The 20,491-nt window shown below is 36.3% G+C and overlaps 1 protein-coding gene across 1 annotated transcript in view; it reads right to left on the bottom strand.

Annotated features, from left to right (window-relative positions):
* Positions 1-17,017: 17,017 nt before the first annotated feature.
* LOC110022960 overlaps positions 17,018-20,491 on the bottom strand; it is a 13,534-nt gene continuing 10,060 nt past the window's right edge. The window contains exons 4-5 of the mRNA XM_020722136.1: positions 18,018-18,161; positions 17,018-17,912 (exon numbers count right to left, since the gene is read on the bottom strand). Coding sequence (XP_020577795.1) covers positions 17,366-17,912; positions 18,018-18,161 — 691 coding nt within the window. The 3' untranslated portion in view covers positions 17,018-17,365. The remainder of the gene's footprint in view (positions 17,913-18,017; positions 18,162-20,491) is intronic.

The following is a 20,491-nucleotide window of genomic DNA, read 5'->3' as shown; positions in this document are numbered from 1 at the left end:
TAAGAGACCTTTCCCACCTGCTTCCCTGCTTCATTACCTCAAAAGGGCCTTCGTATCTTCGAATCAAACCCTTATGTACCTTTCAAAATGTTTTGAATTGCTGGGGTAGTAGCTTCACAAGGACTAGATCTCCCTCTCTGAACTCAATATGTTTTCTTTTCTTGTCTGCCCACTTCTTCATCTTCCTCACGGCCTTGTGTAATGCAGCTCGAGCTATTTCTCGTTGCTCATTCCAAGATTTGGCAAACTTGAAGGCGGGCAGACTTTTCCCTTCGTAATAGGTTGTAAGGGAAAGGGGAGTCATAGGTTGTTGTCCCATGATTATTTCGAAGGGACTCTTGTTAGTGGATTCATTTATTTGAAGGTTGAAAGAAAACTGAGCCACATCTAGCAACTTGGCCCAATTTTGTTGATTGGCACTCACATAGTGCCGCAGATATAGCTCTAAGAGAGCATTGACCTTCTCAGTTTGTCCATCACTCTGCGGATGAAAGCTTGTGGAAAAGTTTAGATCTGACCCCAACATTTTGAATAACTCGGTCCAAAATCTTCCGGTGAAGCGATGATCTCAATCGCTAATAATGCTTTGTGATATCCCCCATAGCTTTACCACGTTGCATAGAAAAAATCTTGCAGCTTCCTCAGCAGTAACATCGGTGGGGGCAGCAATGAATGTTGCATACTTGCTAAATCTATCCACCATAACTAAGATGCTTCCAAATCCACTTGATTCTGGCAAGCTAGAGATGAAGTCCATAGAGACGCTCTCCAATGGTCTTCGAGGAATAAGTAGCGGTTCTAACAACTCCCCTGGTTGTTGAAGGACAACTTTGTTTTGTTGGCATACAAGACAAGTGTGAGCATATTCTTCTATCTCATCCTTCATCCCTGGCCAATAGTAATTTGTTTTTAGAAGTGCAAGAGTTCGCTTCATACCTGGGTGTTCCGCCCATAAAGAGTCATGACATTCTTTGATAAGCTCCTTCCTTAAGTTGCCCCACCTTGGTATGTAGATGCGTCGTCCTTTAGTGTAAAGGATATCTTCATCCATCCAGAAGTTCCTGGTTTTTCCTTCCTTCACTAAGGCAATAATGCTTTGGGCTTGTGGATTGGAGACCAAACCTTCTTTTATTTTGTCCATGAGGGAGCTGGAGACTTATGACAGGCTTGCAAGTTCTGTTTTTCAGCTTAGCGCATCCGCAACTACATTGGCCTTCCCTGGCTTATACTCCAAGATGTAGTCAAATTCTGCCAGAAAATCCTGCCATCTTGCTTGCTTAGGACTTAGCTTCTTCTGAGTCTAGAAGTAGCTGGTGGCAATATTATCTGTCATGACTTGGAATTTGGAGCCGAGCAAGTAGTGTCTTCATACTATAAGACAATGTATGATGGTTGTCATCTCCTTTTCTTGGACTGTATAGCGACGCTCTGTCTCATTAAGTTTTTTGTTTTCATAGGCAATTGGGGTGCCTATCTTGCATGAGTACCCCTCCAATAGCAAAGTCTGAAGCATCGGTATGCACTTCATATACCTTTGTCATCACACCCACTACTCCATTCCCACAACTTGTTCTTCTTGAGCAAGTCTGTCAATGGAGCAGCTTTTGCGGAGTAGCCCTTTATGAATCGCCGATAGTAGTTAATAAGTCCCAAGAAGGATCTTAATTCAGGTACTTTGGTGGGATGTTCCCAATCTTGGATGGCTTTGACCTTACTTTCTTCCATCATGAGCTTTCCCTCCTTTATTCTATGCCCCAAGAATGCCACTTCTCGTTTGGCAAAGGAACATTTTTTTTTCTTGATGTATAGCTTGTTTTCTCTAAGAACTTTGAATACGTCCCGGAGATGTTTTAGATGATCTTGGAGAGTGTTGTTATACACCACTATATCATCCAAATAGACAACAACAAACTGGTCCAAGTATGGCTGGAATAGTTTGTTCATCAAGGTGCAAAATGTAGCATGAACATTGGTTAGTCCGAAAGGCATCACCAAAAATTTGAATGATCCATATCGTATCACACAAGTTGTCTGTGGTTCATCCCCTTCTGCTATCCTCACTTGGTAGTAGCCTGGTCGGAGATCAAATTTTGAGAAATATCTTGCATTCCCAAGTTGATCAAAAAGGTCAGCAATGAGAGGGATGGGATATTTGTTCTTCACGGTAATTTTGTTCAAAGCCCGATAATCTATACACATGCGCAAGGAGTTGTCCTTCTTCTTTTGAAATAGAACCGGAGCACCAAAGGGGGCTTTGGATGGTCGGATAAATCCCGCCTCCAACAACACTTTTAATTGATTGCGTAGTTCTGCCAATTCAGGAGGGGTCATGCGGTAAGCTCCCATTGTTGGTGGCTTAGTCCCTGGTTCCAGCTTAATTTGGTGATCAACCTCCCTTCTAGGCGATAGTTCCTTTGGTAATTCTGGTGGTGCCACATCTTTAAACTCTGCAAGAACTTCCACTACTTCCTTTAGCTTGACTTCTTCTAACTTCGATTCTTCGTCAGAGTCATGAAGGATAGTCAAGTAGCTCTCCTTCTCTCGTCGAACGCCCTTCTTGATTTGAATGGCTGACAACATCCCGGTCTCCTGCTGCCTAGCTCTTGTTGTCGGTACAAGGCAAGTTTGGTTGCCTCCCATGATACACATGCTATTGGCAAACGGTATCGGGAATGCCCTTACTTGGTCCAAGAAATTTATACCAAGGATTACTTTGAAATCATCCATGGGAATGATGGAAAAGTTTAGCGTACCTGACCATTCTCCTACACAGGTCTTCACTCCTTTAGCCACTTCATGGATTGGCCTAGCTGCAGAGTTAACTGCCTTGATGGAGCCTCCACCTCCAGTTATTTGCAGACCCATCCTCCTTGCTTCTTCAATAGACATAAAGTTGTGAGAAGCTCCCGTGTCTATCATCGCATTAGTGGATGTCTTCCCTATAGTCACTTCTACAAAGAGAAGTCCTTTTGTCGGGGTTTTTGGCGAAGAACGTACGGCGTTGAGTAGTTGCATGGTCCCTACTTGAGCGTCCATGTCATTTTCCTCTACTTCTTGATGGCTTGCAAGGAGAGAGTTCAGAGCTTTCTTCTGCGGGCAATCCCTTACCCAATGTGGTCCTCCACAAAGGAAGCAACTGTTGTATAGTTTAGTTTTGTTGTTGTTGTTGAACTTCCCCTTGTCTCTTGCTTTGAATGAGGTCGATTCACGACGATTCTCTTCCTTATGTTGCTCCCGTTCTCCCCCACTTCTGACATAGTTGCTCTTCTTACCTTTTGGCTTTGTGGACTATTTTGTGCAGTCCACCAGGCTTTCGGCAATGGCTATGGCGGAAGCGAAATCTTGTGCACCACGCCTCCTAAGTTCTGTCTTTGCCCATTGTTGGAGTCCATCCATGAAGTTGAATAGAACATCCTTGTCCGACATATCAGGGATTTCAAGGACCAAACTAGTAAACTCCTTGATGTATTCTCGAATCGATCCTACTTGCTTGAGCCTTCGCAATTGGGTTCTAGCCTCATCCTCTGCATTTTCAGGATAGAATTGCCTCTTTAACTCTTTCTTAAAGCCATCAAAAGTGGAGATAGTGCACATACCTTTTTCAACATCTCCTCGCATTCTTCTCCACCATAGCATAGCAATATCTGAAAGATAAAGAGTAGCAAATTGAATTCTTGCCTCTTCATCTGTGATCCTCATTGCTCTGAAGTATTGCTCCATACCCCATAAGAAGTTGTCCACTTCTTTCGCATCACGAGTTCCTCCAAAACTCTTTGGTTTTGGCACCTCAATCCTCTTAAATTCGAAGGTTTGATGGTTGGTGGGTGTTGCTAGTGCTCTTTTGCACAACAAAATGTCCCCATGCATTTCCTCCAAACTAGCACGCATGTCATTCATCTCTCTTTTGTGGGCACTTCGCACTTCTTGGAGCTTCCCCATAAAATCCTCCTGCAACTTAGCCATTTGGCCCATTAAGGTCTCCTCAAGTTGGAGCATCATACCTCTGATTGTTGAATGGATGGTGACGTACTCCTCCTCGAGTCCATCAACCCTTTAGCCAAGGTCCTCTACTTGGCCTTCCACGCCATTCATCGCCTCCTCCATCCGAGCAAGGCGCGAATCAAAGTTATGCATGATCTCCTTAGACCTCCCTTGTGGCTTAGATGCAACGGGGTCCCTTTACTCCTGGCGACCTCGCCCCTGAGATGACTCCACAATAGTGGCTTCCGACTCCATTCCGTGCTCCTTGACGCTTTTCGTCATTCCCTCGAACCAAAGCTCTGATACCAACTGTCACGGACTAACTTTCCTCTAGTTATCCGTGCGGCTTTAGCGCTCTTTCTTAGCACTAAATCAGCCTAACCTACTAACAACTCAAAAGCACTCTCTTGAAAGTAGAATAAGAAGAAGAGTTAGAGAAGATAAAACTTCAATAATAAAGAGAGATTACAAAGCTTGAAAGCTTGAAACCTTGGATGCCTTAGAATGAGGGAAGGGACATTTATTTATAGCTCCCTTCATGGCTTTGGCCTTACATACTGCCAATGTAGGACTATTCTCCAAGGGGAGATTTACAATATAATATTCTAGCTTTATAATATAATATTCTAGCTTCTAGATAGTTCTACACTATTCTTATGTACATACATATTCTAGATTCTTCTAGGTTGTTCATTAGACCTCCATCTTCTAGAATACTCCATCATGTCATAATACTGGCGGAGCGTGACATACCGCTCACCTACTGCTTACCTACCTCCCACCTACCCCTCTCTTCCTTCTATAAATAGAGAGGAAAGGGAGAAGAGATCTTAAGCTACCACAAAGGAGGAGATAATAGCTATAGAGTTAGAGAGGAGGAGAGCATCTTGAGGCCTTGTATCAAGGTGTCGCTTGAGAGGGAGGCCATAGAAGGAAGATGAGGGCTCATCTCTATGTATAAGCTATGTATTATCTATTTCTTTTGCCTTAGTGAACTATTTGATTGATTCCCTCCAGTGGAGGTAGATCCAGTCGGATCTTGCCACGTAAACGATCTGTGTTTGCTTGTGTTCTTTTTTGCTTGTGTTCTTTGCGCTTCTTTGCGCTTCATTTCTATGTCAAGAAGTACATATCTCACAACAAGTATTTCATATTAATTTAAATCAAGACTACTAGTCAGTTGATTTAAATCACATCCATCATTTGTGAAAAATTAATTTGCTAGAATTATTCTATAAAATAAAAAATGGGATTACATTTGCTAAGATTTATTAGCTGGTGTATTGATTCTATAATTTTAAGTTGCATAATTTTGAATCACATGTGAGGAATTAATTTATTAAAATTATTTCATATATATCAAAAATCACTTTTGTTAAAATTAATTTTGCTAATCCATCACATATCTTATCTTGATTCATGTATTTACAACTGAATATCAAATCACATAAATTCAAATCATATTTTTTCCATTTGAAAATCTAAATTTGCTGAAATTATTTTTTCAAAATCAGGAATTACATTTGTTGAATTTTTAATTTGCTAAAAATATTTTATCAAGATCATTTTGTTGTAATATTTTATTGCAATATATCTAAACATAATTGATAAAATCAAAACTCTACAAATTTTATCGAGGCTTAAATTTCTCTAATGATACATTATTCAACTCTCTCTCTCTCTCTCTCTCTCTCTCTCTCTCTCTCTCTCTTAGATAGAGAAAGCAACATTTTCTTTATGTAAAAATCTAACAGCTATATCATTTTCTACGGGTTCCACGAGTCTTACCTGATCAATTGATATCAAAGCACTAGTTCCAACACATAGGATTTCATAGTGATTTGTATGATATTAAGGAAAAGCCTAAAAAGTTCTGCAACGAAAAAATCTCATCAAAAAAGAGAATACAGAATCAGAAAAATTTTGAAAGAACTTAAAAGAGTCATTTTCTCATGTCAAAAATCATACAGCCAAGCAAAAAAGCGATCAAATAGCAACTCTGTTAGTTGTTCTTGAACATACAGTTGTCAAATGGTGGCACCAACATAGCTAGAAAAAATGGAAGTCAAACTACAGAGATGGATGAAGAAGAGAATTGACAAACATATTTTGTTGAACTAATCATTGGCATGTTAAAAAAAATGTCCATTCTCCTTGCAAGAATCTAAGAAGAAATGGATATGATCCAAGAGGACCATGGTGTAAGAAACTAGAGGAGACCATAAGATGATTTTCAAAGGAAGAAACCATATACCCAACGGGCTAAATACAAAATTGAGATAGCTTTGCGGATTCAACAGAGATTTTTTATGAAGTAATTCAAATGAAGAGAAAAGAATAAACTCTATTGTATTAATCTTTATATGCAAGAACAATTTACTGCTTGGAATAGTACATCAACACCGGCTTCATCGAGGGTTAATTGATTAGAATATCCATCCACATCAAAAAACTAAGCTTCATGTAGATGGGTTTTACCAAAGCAATCATACAACTGGGTATTTTATACAAGAAAAGGGTCATCATATGGGATAATCACATCAAATGAATAATCCATTTGGCGAGGAAAAGAAAATAATATAATTTTTAATTAATTAATATCAATAATATTAAGCAGGTGATGATCTTATAGTTTGGTTATCATTACTTTCTAATCAATTGCATTTGTGAGAGAATATGACATAAAAAGGGAAACTATGATCCAAGAGGCCCTTAAGAAAAAAAAATATAAGTTTAACAATGAAAGTTTCAACTTGCAATTATAGAATTGTAATTTCAAAATCACGAGTAGGTTGACACGGCCCGACCTGGGGCTTGTAATTAATCAAGACGGAAAAGGAAAGTCAGACAGTGAAAAATAATTATCTATTATTCTATGTTTATCACTAACAAAATATTTAAAAATTCATAAAAGAACCACTAAAGAAATAATTTAAATTAACAAATAGAAATTTGTATATTTTCAATTGTTGTTATCATCTCCAATACACAATTAATCCTCTTGCATTCATCCTTTAAATTAACAAATAGAAATTTATACATTTTCAGTTGTTGTTATCATCTCCAATACACAATTAATCCTCTTGCATTCAACCCTTTCAAAAGATTAAACTTAAAAAAATATTGAAGCAAAATAATGAGTTATTTAAAGATAACTCAGAAGTAATCACACTTCTAAATTACAATAACTCAAATAAAAGAAATCAATATATATTATGGTCTTTCATATCTCTATAAGAAAACTTATAATACGCTAATCTTTCATATTTTTATAAGAAATCTTATATATTTTAATGCATATAGCAATGACATTTTCTAAATGAAAATATTCAAATATTCTATATGCATTTACTTTAGTTTTACTTTTACTTTATACTCTTTACATATATATCTGTTTCTTTGAGGATCGTCGTCAATAAAACTTAACACACCCTTTATTGATTTTATCCTGTCGACACAGCGCTCGGTGATCAAAACAACACAATTGTATAGGGTGAAAATGCCCTTACATACCCCTAGTCGATATTATCACGTCAGTACAGCGGTTAACAATGTAAACATCACAATTATTTGGAGAAGCTCTGGTCTATTCTCCCCTAGCCGATATGATTTTGTGAACACAACAGATACTGATCTAACCATCACAATTTTCTAGAATGACAGAAAAAATCTTTACGCATGCGGGTATATTGACGCCTCCCGCATGTACAATCATGTCGTGAACTCCTATGAACATACATTTTTTCATATATAAGTTATTTTATTCTTTATAAAATACAATAATCAGAGACATCTTTATGAATCTACTAAAATGCATACTTACTTTGTTGTGCAACTAAATAACATACATATCTCTCATATCATATATATATCTCTTCTCATGCATACATTTTTCTATCATGTCTATCTTACATATCATGTAAATTATACATATCATGCATCTCATACATATTTTTCATTCATATCTATCATGTTCAACAATATGAAAGATTTAACTAAATTAGAACATGCATTTTAAAATAAAGAATATTATTGAAATTTAGAAACATAATTACTCATCTAAGTTATCACGTTAGATTCTTAATCTTCGGTACTTAACTAGATGTCGCAATAACCTTTATGTTGATATTAACAATCTATAGAACAAAAATCAAACTTTATAATTCAAGCAATTATCGTTAGAATTAGTCTACCCCAATTTATGGAGTTGTCCTACGACTAACATCCATACGCTCGACTTGAGCTCATTACTTCATGTAAACAACTTGGAATATGTAAATACCTTCGAATTTTAGGATATTATGGCTCATGAAGTGATTTAACTCAAAACATAAATGATTAGCTTAAATGTACCTTAAACGAGTTTTGCAGCATAACACAACCCTACCCTAAATTGTCAAATATTCTTCTCTCTTCTTCTTATCATGTCAGTCCTTTCCTACAGTTATTAATTTCTCGTTTAAGATCCTTACAGAAGTTACAAACCAAATTCATCGCTTTCCACGCAATCTCTCTTCCAGTACAACGACTGGAGACGATAAAGACGCATGATTCGCAACAAAATCTCAAAATGAAAATGTGAGAAAGAAAAAGAATGTCTCAAATAGCATGAGAGAGGGTTTCATACTCACCAATTTCTCCCCGGAGTTCTCTACTGTGAGCTATGGCTCCCTTGTCATGCACCTGGATCGTGCGGTTGTAGAAACCGATCGCAGAAACCCGCGGCTGTGAACAAAACCAAGGGATGGGAGAGGGATTTGAAGGCTTTGGAAAATAAACTAGCCATTCAACGCATCCTAGAGGTAAATATCGCGTGGGCAATGTCGGTAGGAAAAGTAAATGCAGGATTAGGGAGAGATTTAGAATAATTAAGGTTTAATTAATTTACTTAACTCAATATCTTATAAATTTTATACCTCTCATTCTATTCACAATTTATATTAAATGTTATATATCAAATTGATTGATTTGACACATAAAATTTCATAAATTTGATTCGGTTGAAATCTAAGCATGCAAAATTTGAGGTACATTATAAATAGCCAAAAATTTTTACCTGATTTCTTAAATATAGATTATTACATAAGTTACCAAGCTGTAGTAGGTGAAAAATTTATATAGAGGAAATCAAGAAAACTATGTAATATCTCTCCCTAAAGCTATCATCTATTTATACATGATTAGATAATCTTCAAAGAGAGACCAAAGGGAATAATCATTTGTTCTAGGGGACATTTGGTTGCTAAAAAAAATAACATAGTATAAAATGAATGAGGTGTAAAAGAAATTTTTGTGTTTAGAATGCTTTGAAGTTGTTTGCTTCAAAGTAAAATAAAAATAAGACTTCATTTTTTTTTTGTTTGATTAGCGGGTTGCAGGGCAGGTGACGACATCAACCGACTAAAACGGGACAAGGGTGGTGGTTGCAGGTAGCCAACGAAGGGCTGAGGTCAGCGATTGGGGGCAAGCAACGCAACACTTTACACAAATCGATATATTTAGAATTCACCTAAATCCAAAAAATTCTAAATAAATTAAAATTGAACTCTAAAGAACATTTGAAATGCACTGAACTTTACATTGCATTTGGAATTCATTTGGCCAAACACCCAGATTCTTTGAAACTCCTACAAAAGGAATGCAGTGCAAGCTTTGTACATCAAACCAAACTCTCTTAAGCTATGGTTATCCATAATTTAAATGGACATAAAAAAATTAGAAATGGTTTTATAAATTAGTTACATTTAGTTGGAACTAAAAATAGATATAAATTGAATGTTATTTCTATATAAATAGGAAGCCTTGGGGTGTAATGATGAAGCTTAAAGTGATTGAATGATTTTCCTTCTTATTTTTCCTGCCACCTCCAATATTGATATAAGAGGTACTCAATTTTCTCTCTTTTCTCCAATTAGTGCAAAATCCAAGAGTCAATTATAACTATTGGTCACTCTATCTAACGCTTGTGCATTGTCTTTATCTCACTTTATTTGATTTAATTTAAAGAGAGCTCTAATTCCTCCAAAGAAAATTTGATTTCCTTGATTTTATAGTTTCTATTGGTTCCATGAACCTTCCTCACCTTACTTCTATATCATCATACCCCCTTCTCCTTCTCCTTCTCCATCAAACAACATGAAGATTATAGAAAAAAAGGGGGTGGCCACCACTGCCTTAGGGCAAGCCGACTAAGAAGATGTCAAACTAATCCGCTAGAAAGCCCCAGCTGCAAACAACAATTTAGTGGTGTGTGTAGTTCATCCTGTTAATTCCTAGTGCAATAGCAATCTCTCTGGATCTTTATTTCATAAGCCATTTGCATCATATAATTGCTTTTGAGTAGGCAAAATTTTTAATACAAAAATAGTCTATTGTTATTAGTTTATAGCAACCCAAAAATTGATCCACAAGCTTTCTCAAAGTTATTCCCATCAAGTCAATCATCACATTTTCTACTTGCCAGCTCTGTTTAGACTCATTGAATTATGATCTATAAGGTGTATATTTTATTTGTTACTTAGAGGCATCATAGTGGTTGTCTCTAATCATCCACTTCCAAGAAGAGTTGATTGGGTTGGGTTAGCCTTTCAATCATCTTTTGACTAAGGGCGTGAACCAGTTCATTTCTCATTGATAAGAGCATAGAATGTTTCAATCTAGCATTGGATAAGGACTATAATACACACTCAAAATCTATTAATAGACCCCAATACTATTCATTTGAGGCCTTCATAGCTATAGAATTTTTTAAGCATGGAGGAGCACAGAGTTACGAGAAACTCCTACGAATGATTATTATAAACTTGCTTTAGGATTTCCTAAACAAAGAGGAGCACAGAGTTATGAAAAATCAACAAAACAAATATAATGAAAAAGTATAACATCTTTTAAGCCAAGGATAATTGGCGCCAAAAGAAATCCTATGAACAATCATTGTCCTAGAGCTGTAGAATTTTCAAGCCGCTTGGAGCCAAACACAATGGAATTTGATAAGCAATCATCTCCTTTCGAGGATACAATACAACCTTGCTTGTGTCGTAGTCAATATCATCTTCAAAGCTATAATGGAACCAAACTTGTAACATAGCTACTTTTGCTTCCATGCATATATCAGAACCAAGATTATGTTAGTTACCTTTGAGTCAAATGGTTCCCCTACTTTTTAAGAAGAGAATATTATTCCCTACTATCATTTACTTTAAATTGCTTAGTTCCAGCATACCTTTAAAAGAGGGATTCAGAAGAGGGATTATCTCAACTATTATAAATCTCGCTAACTTGGACCATTCAGTCCCCACAACTTTCAAAGAAGGGATTGTCCACACCTATAATGGAGAATTGATCATGCGTCTATAGTGGCCTCCGCAACATTGTAATACTGGAAAGATGTTTTTTATCTCCAATTCCAAGGGAGGACCGTTCCAACCATACTCAATGGACCCCATGACTTTCTTGCATCACTATGATACTACCTTCAGAGTTGTGTTATCTCTACCTCCAACAGAGAACCAATCCAATAATTATCTTTAATATCCCTCAACCTTAATAAGCTGTTTTGTTTCCGTATTCAAGCCATGACATCTGCATCGATAAGAAAGGATCAGCCCAACTTTCTTTAATTGCCGATACAACCTTGCCGCATTGTCTCACTGTTGACTTCAAGACATGTCATATCCAACTTAATTTAGGAAAGGATTACTTCAATTGCCTTCAATACTCCTGTGGTCTTACCATGCCACCTAAATCATCACATTCATGTAATGGCATCTCCAACTCTAATGAAGGACCAAATAATCTTCAATACCCTTTTCATGATCTTTCCACATCAGCTCATCAATGCCTTCAAGTCATGTCATCTCCGCCTCTAGTGAAGGACAGATCCGTTTAATTTTAGTGTCATCTGTAGCCTTCGTGTCCCTCATTTCAGCTACATCAAAGACATGTCTCATTTACTTTTAAGAAGAGGATAAATACAATTACCTCCATCAATCTCACCAACTTTCTTGTATCCCTATCACCAAGATAAACGTCATAGCCATTAATGCCATCTGTGTTTTGTGATGATGAGCTTTTGAAACTCATAACTGCTTAAATAAAAGTTTTTCAATTGAAAGAACTGCTGCTCATTTGAGCACGTGTAGCTTGTTGTTCGTGAACAAATCGTGTTTAGTTTGTTATGTAGCTCGTGTTCAATTCGTTCGCAAGCAAACGAGTTGAACACAAACAATTCTTTTGCGCTCGATATATTAACGAGCCGAACACAAACAAAGTTTTATTCATTCATGTTTAGCTCAATTTGGCTCGAAAATGATTAAATCGTATAAATTGATGAGTATTATTTTTTAAATAATTTAATGGACTACAAGGCTACAAAGATTTATAATCAAATAAAATTATTTTTTCAAAATAGAATAAATATACATTAAATTCTATTTAAATGAATATTTTAATATAAATAATAATATTTAAATCTTGCCCCTGCTCATAATTGTGTATTTAGACAATCATTAATAGCTACGACGCCTGTGTGTGTGTTGTTTCTATATTTGTTTGTCCTCAAAACTTCTAGAATTCTTCGTAATATATGATATCTCGCAATTTCATGTTCAATATTATGATCTGATCTATTAATTTAAAATAATGTTTTCAATATATATTAGTTCATGCCCTCGTGAGTACTGCTATAAAACAAAAGATCATAATTCTAATATTTGATCCTATTCACTTCTTTTTATTTTAATTACTGTTGGGTTCTTTCCAAAGGTGATCTATTAAAAATATATTCTCCTATGAAATATACCTACAAAAATATACATGGATATGTTCATGGCATTTGAACTTCTACTTATTCGGGTGGCAACAAGATGTTCGTCACATACGGGCTTTCTCAAGTATTTTATTACTAAGTATTTCCGTCAGCATTACCATTATTGAGCTAAATGTACCCATATTTTGACAGACAGACTGCCAAATAGACGAATTGAACCTTCAATGAAAATCTAGCACTAAAATTAGTGAAAGAAGTAAATAAAAACACACATTGGTGGTTAAAGAAGACATTAAGCTACCAGAAGAGCATATCCCTGCATCTTAATCCGCATACAAGTTAAATTTGCATCGGAAGGGTACGAAATCTTACCGAACACCATGCTTCGAAGCGACCCGGCTCTTCGCATTGTCGGCGGCTAAAGAGAAAACTTGCAATGGGGAAACGAGGTTTTGCATAGCTTTTTCGCGTGATCTCCACGGGAATGTGGCCGTTCAGCCGTGATCGAAGTCGGGGCCTCTTATATTCCGGCCAATGCTAGAAGAATTTAGGAATGGGTAACGGTTTTGGGGTAGCCCAATTTCACTATTGCTTTTTAGGTGCCACTAAACTTAACGTGTTGCTCATGAATATCGTGCGAGAGCCCGGGTAAGCCCACAAAGTAAGGGAAAAAATTTGAGTATGTCAAGAGGTACGCATCTCTGCGTATATAATAGTGTACACGGGAGTTACATGGGAGTTACAAGTGTGTACACGAGAGTTACATAAGAGTTACAAGCATGTATAATTGTTACAGTGGGGTACACGGGATTTATACAGGAGGTTACACGGGAGTTACACGGGAGGTACAACAGGTTATAACCCCCTTGTAACTCTCATGTAACTCTCATGTAACTCTCATGTACACTATTATATACGCAGAGATGCGTACCCCTTGACGTACGCAAATTTTTTCCCAAAGTAAGATTCACCACCCAAATATTCGTCAAAGCATCGAAGTATCAAAGGAAACATGCCATAATAATAAACCTTGCTATACTTTTATAAATAATTGAATAGAAAATCCAACCAATTAATAGAAGCATATAAAAAATTAATCTGCAATCATTTTTAATACAAAAATAGGATGCAATGCTAGAGTATGGTTGTGACTCAAAGCAAAAGTCTAACTCAAGAGCACAAATCCACAGCCCAACTCAACTAAGCCAGAAAAAAGAAGTATTTGAATTGTCAGAAAATACAAAACCAACAGCAAGCGGTGTCAAAAATTGACCCGACAAGCTAACATGACTTGAACTCGACTCAAAAATCTTAGTTACGATTCACCCCAAATATTTCTTGAGTCTAGTCCAATTCAGAGAATTCAACCAGTTTATTATTCTGGTCGGGTTCGGGTTGAACCCGAACACCTAAATATGACCCGAATAAACAAAAAAATTTTGGTCGGTTCGTGTTAGCGGGTCAACCCTTGTTTCGGGTCTTAATTTTCGACCCGTTTACTATTCAGGTCGGGTTTAGGTTGATGTTAACTTCATTTTTGGTGAGATATTTCTTTACTCTTAATGTTTATAATTTAGTCATAGAACTTTCTCTTTGACTATCCTAAAATATTAGAGATGGAACTCACCAACATAGAAATTCAAATCACCTCCTAGTTCTTTTTAAAACCCTACGTGGATGATCATAAGCTTCCAGCACTTGGAAGGTTAAGACCAACATGTGGAGCCCCAAAGAGACTTCCCATAGAATTTAAAAGTCTCAGGAAAACACATTACGACTTTCACACATTCGCGCACAAATATCACGATTCGGCGAGTCGACGCACATAAATGTCAAAATTCACATCGCTCACACCTTTATTGGTTTCATAATTAATTGAAATGAAAATTAATTTTCAAAACGATCGATAACAAACCAAAACTTAGACGAAAATTAAATCTAACACATTATTTTTACCCCGATCGTTGACGAGGTTGTCCGAAAGACACCAGATGATGAAATAGACGACATCACACGCTTTCAGAACGTTGAAATTATCTAGAATGGACATCAATTTTGATATGATTTCGTGCAGAGTCTAATATTAAGTGAAATATTAAAAAGATGAATAAAATATTAAAATAAATTAAAAAAAGAAAATATTAAATCCCTAATCCCTTACAAAAAAATTTTCTGTGCAGACTCCTGACGTAGTTCTACGTCCGGACCAAGCTATTTTTAAGTTATTTTCAGGTTATTTCTGAACTATTTTTAATATTACTGAAATTACCAGAAATACCCTAAAAATAAAGATGACGAGTTATTTCTGAGTTATTTCGATATTATTGAAAATAACAAAAAAAAAGATAACTGAAAATAACTTAAAAATAACAGAAAAAGCGATCCTTACTCACGCACCCATCGCTGCCCCCTTCCCGATTCGCGAAACCCAGCCGAGCCTCCCTCCCTCCTCCTCGCCGAGCTCCTCTCCTCTCCTCGCGAAGGATCACTCCGAGCTCCCCTACCCCATGCTCTAGTAAAGTTATATAATTTTTTTTCGAGTCATTTCGAGTCATACACGAGCGAACAAATTGTTGTTCGTGTCAAACAAACTATTGTTCGTGTTCGGCTCGTTTACATTTCGAGCTTAAAAATTTGATCGTGTTCGGCGTAACGAGCCAAACACGAGCTGTTCACGAACAACGAGCCAAATTGGCAGCCCTAACGACATGTGACAAATTTTTAAGGTCCAATTGGAGCGGTTTTGATTTTCTGTAAAGGAGATTATCAAGTTATGTAAGGGAAAAAAACATTTTTAAAAATTTGTGTAGTAATTATAAGTATTTTAAAAAAATAGAAAAATAGTTTTTTTTTAATAATTACTATCTTTTAATATATCAAATTGTAAAAAATATCTCATCACAAAAAATTTTGAAAGCAATAAGAAAAAATAATCAAAAAGAGGTGTAACAACTATCTTAAGGCAAAATAAAGAAAAAGAAGCACCTAATTGACATCTTGAAATTCATCAACATATTTTATTTCCCCAACAAATTAACATGGATTATGATGAAACTTTGCAATTTGTAGAGAAAAACATGTATGCATATAGAGCTATTCAATGAGTTTGACCGGATGTCCTTGAAGATCATTTATACTATAATACAACACGAGTCTGAGGATGAAGAACATAAAAAAAAGGTGGAGGCTAAGAATACATTGGAGCATTAAACATGAGGAACACAATGAAGGATGAGAAGTTAGCCTCTGATGAGTTTGAGGATAAGATAAAGGAGCTTGAGGGAATCTGCAATCCTATCACTGCTACGATGTATCAGAGTGCTGGAGCTAATGTGCCCGGCGGTGGCGACATGGATGAGGATGCTCCCTAGGCAGGTGGGTAGGGGTGCTGGTCCGAAGATCGACTAAGAAGTATTTTAACGTTTGCCTTGTGTATATCTATCTAGCAGACTCGTTTTGATAATTTGTGTTTAGTTTTACATACTTCATTTTGAAAGCTTTTGCTGCTCGACTCGAATTTTATATTTTTGGGAAGTACCTTCGCTGAATTAAACTTTTTATTTAAATCCTCAATAAGGTGGGAGAAAGTCTTTTGTAGCATGAAATATTCCGAGGCAAAATATTTCATTCTTTTTCATGTAGTTAGATTATCAGTTGGACGACCTTAGATTCATGTTAGACATGTAGGATCCAGGTTCTCGTTTGTGGGAGCACAAAATTTCAATATAGGGAAGATGACATGTATATTTAGGTGAATTTTGTCTATTTGAGGACCTATTAACATACATACCCCCCAATTCTCATGTATTTATATATCTAACACCTAAATTTTAATTATTATATTTGTAGCACTCAAATATTTCATATCACATCAAAATCATCATTATTTAAACTTCTAATAGCGTATACACCTTTTTATGCACAGTGAAGATGACATGTATGTAAAAATTGTAATTTAGATGTTTGATATGTAAATACAAAAGAATAGAGTGGTGTTCATGCAAATTTTCCTATACTTTAATATGGTAGACTTGCATATTTGACGTTCGAGCTAATATAGTTTACAGTTCGAGTAAGAGTTGCTACTCTTTTTATTTTTTCGGCAGGGTATTTGCCCAAACCTGTTTTTTTCTTGAAATTTTTTGCTCTTTTTTCCAATGAATTTGTCATTATGCCCTCATTTGATGATTGAAAGTTTCTTGAAATTACTTTTAGTTTTATGTAGGCTAAACTTGAAGCTAGCAATAAAGCCTAAAATATTTACTCATATCATGCCATAACGGGCTTTGATTTATTTCAAAACACACATTTATATTTTTTTACACACACAGACATCATCACATACATATTTATGCATATACCCATACACATCATCATATTCTCTCCGTGGAGAGGAAAGAAAGATTATGCTTGCGCCCGGAGTCCGTACTTAAACTGAGTCTAGATAACAGACATGATACAGCGGAGTTGAAAGCTCCGCTCATTCCCTCTATACGTGTCGGGACTCCGAATGCAATATTTTTTCCTATCATCCACGCTATTTTTTAACGGCAGAGAGCTTTTATTTATTTGAATATATATTTATATATATAAGGGACGCACCCGCCTTATTTTATTTCATGGGCCCACGTCTGCGATGCTGCCTGGCAGGGATACCGGCAACCTTTTGTCATCGTAAGAAAGAAATGCGGCGCCATGGGCCGCCACCTCCTCAGGATCATCTATGCCTTCCCACTCCCCAGCGTGGGGAAAGCTCTTATTTGCCGCCTCTCTCAGTTTTTCCGACTTCGACGCTTTCCCGACGTACACCAACTTGTCCACCTTTGCCTCTCCGATGTGCAGAGAAATCAAAATATTCTCCAGAACTTGGAAAGCCTTCTCAAATGGTTCGAAAACAAGCGTCTTTACCACCGCTCCAACAAGCCCGCCGCGAGAACTTTCCTTCTTCTCATCGAAGTCGATCGGCTCACTGTGAAACTTGTGATCTCTGAGGATGAGGTGATAGTTCATACTTCGGGCATCATTGACCCTTATGTTGATGACGCTGACGTCGAGAAAGCCGCCGGTGGTTGAAATGATGGCGAGCGTCGTCTCCTTTTCCGGCCTCTCCTTCTCGATGTAGGCGGCCGTGACGGCGAAGCGCTTTCCCCCGTCAGATTTAGACCTGCACAAGAAAAGAAAAAATAGAAAAATATTTATATTTATAAATATTTGTATTCATCTGTATTTATTTTCAAGATTTTATATTATTATTATTAGTGTTATTAACCCTTTGTCCCTCCGACAACTATGTATTTGCCGAGGAGGAGCCCACCAACTCTGAGCGGCGACCCGCTGAAATCGATACCAATTCGAGTAGGTGACATTGCAACTAATTTCTAAATTCTTGGACAAAGGAGTAGAGTGTGGGCTGCTATATGCAAAATATGTTCTTGCATAATAGCTATTTATAGGCTTGCTTCTCAAATCTCAGCCGTTGATATAAAATTATTAACAAATAATAATTTCATAACATGACAAAGCAAGTTTATGATTTAATAATTTCAAATGTTTGGTTGCGTCGCGTCCACGCAGTAGCAAATTATTTCGGTTCACATATAAATGGTAAGCAACTATTGTTGATAAATCCCTGCCAACAACCACGAGAAATTATTGAATCTGGACTCCAATCGGGGTGCGTCACGTGTACAGACACACCCTTATTTAATATATGGGTGAGTCTGCTTGTACACGTGATAGACCCTGATCGGAGACACACACACACACGGATAAAAAATGCTATAATAATAATAACAATAATAATTAATAAATTCTTTTGGGCAATTAAAGACCATAAGATTCATTAGATGAGTTGGGTGAAAATGTGTAAACCTACTCGGTCTGGTAGATTGGACTTTAGAAGCATCATTGATTCTATGAAAATCAATTAAATGAAATTTTGGTTTCAATTCATAAATGACAATTCTCTTTGGTCTTTGTTGATCTGAAAAAAATAGTGGTAATTCTCATCTTTTATCTATTACTCCTAATTTTTCTGACTCTTTTGTTTCGAAAGAAATGCTTAAATTTGCCTGAATTATTGAGGATTTCTTCTGTTGGGATGTTGGTGTTGGGAGTTGTAGTTTCTAGTATGATAATTGGGTAGGAGATGCTCCTTTGGCTAATTCTTATTTAGGTTCTTTTGATGTGGAGTTTTCTGTTAAAGATTGTTGGAATAATGATACTTGGGAATTCCATAAACTGAGTTATCTAGTTAGCAAAGATCATGTTAATCTAATTGCTATGATTCCTCTTACTAATGATATTGATAAAATCAATATTAAGGGTCAAAGTTGCAATTTTATCCTTAAAATTTTTGCTCGGGCTTTGCAGATTTTTAATGGTATGAATTTATCTTGGGTTTGGAATTCTTTCGTTTAGCCAGCTCATTCTTTTTTATTCGGAGGCTCTTCCATAGAATCATCATTACTAACGACATTCTTAAGATGAAAAGTTTGAGAGATTCTTTTAGTTCTTGTCTTTGCAATAATTATGAGGATAATATGAAACATATTTTCATTAGTTGCTCGTTTCCTAAAGATATATGGTTTAAAGTTTTTATCCTTTATGATAAAAGAATGAATGATGTTACTAATAATTATATTGTTGGTTATTTTAGTAGTTGGAGATCTTATGGTGGAGGTTTGTTTTTGTTTTTTGTTTCTACGCCTATAGTAGTTTTTTGGTTCCTTTGGTTTGTCTGTAATGAGGGTAAACATATAGGTAATTTGATCTCTAAGCTCTCTTGTTTTGCTTATATTAGAAACTTTATTTTTAAAATGATTAAATGAGGCAAGGTCATGAAACCTGTTGGTTCAGATCTTCTGAAGTTGTTTAATAAGTTCAATATCTTGATTCCTATTTACCGCAAACCAATGACTAATCTGGTTATGTGGAATAAGCCTAAGAAGAGTGTTTTAAAGTTCAATACAGATGGAAGTTGGAACAATGCTCTTGTAGGAATTGGTGGTGTTTGTCGAAATTATATGGGTACTTATTGACTGTGGTTTACTGCTTCAGCTGTCGCTGTCTCTCCTCGTCGTGTGAAAGCGAATGCAATTCTTTTGGCTTTGTTATTGCCCGTTAAATGTGGTTGGAAGAATATTGAGATTCAGATGGACTCTTTGGAGTCGTGGAATTACAACATGAAGAAGAAGGATTATCCTTAACTTTTGATTATTCATATGAAATATTTTTTTGCATTACTCAATTATGTGTATGTGCAGTGACTGTTTATCCACCGTGAAGGTAATCAACATGCTAATTGGGTTGCTAAAAGAGATTTGAATTCTCACGAATTTAATTTCTCTATTTCGGTTCATTTGGAGCTTTCTCGTTTTATTAACGATGATTGTTTAAATATTCTGTATGTTCGTACTGATAATGTTTTCTAATGTTTATTTTTCTTGTGTGAGTTGTATTGTGGTCAAGGGTTCCTTAGGTTTTTTATTTTCTTTGTGTGAGTTATAGATGTGAAGTTTTTTTTTAGTAGAACTATTGACCACATCTAGGGCTGTCAAAACGGTTCGTTGTTCTCAAACAGCTCGTGATCGACTCGTTAAGAAGCTCGTGTTTGGCTCGTTAATTTCGTTCAATAAGTTAACGAGCCCAACACGAACTAAGATGTGTTCGTTCGTGTTCGGCTCGTTTTGGCTCAAAATACTACTCATCAAGTTTATATATATATATATATATATATATATA

This window comes from Phalaenopsis equestris, unplaced genomic scaffold (assembly GCF_001263595.1).
Source record: "Phalaenopsis equestris unplaced genomic scaffold, ASM126359v1 Scaffold000203, whole genome shotgun sequence".
Classification (NCBI taxonomy): Eukaryota; Viridiplantae; Streptophyta; class Magnoliopsida; order Asparagales; family Orchidaceae; genus Phalaenopsis; species Phalaenopsis equestris.
Note: the sequence above shows the minus strand (reverse complement) of the source record. Positions and strands in the feature narration are given on the sequence as shown.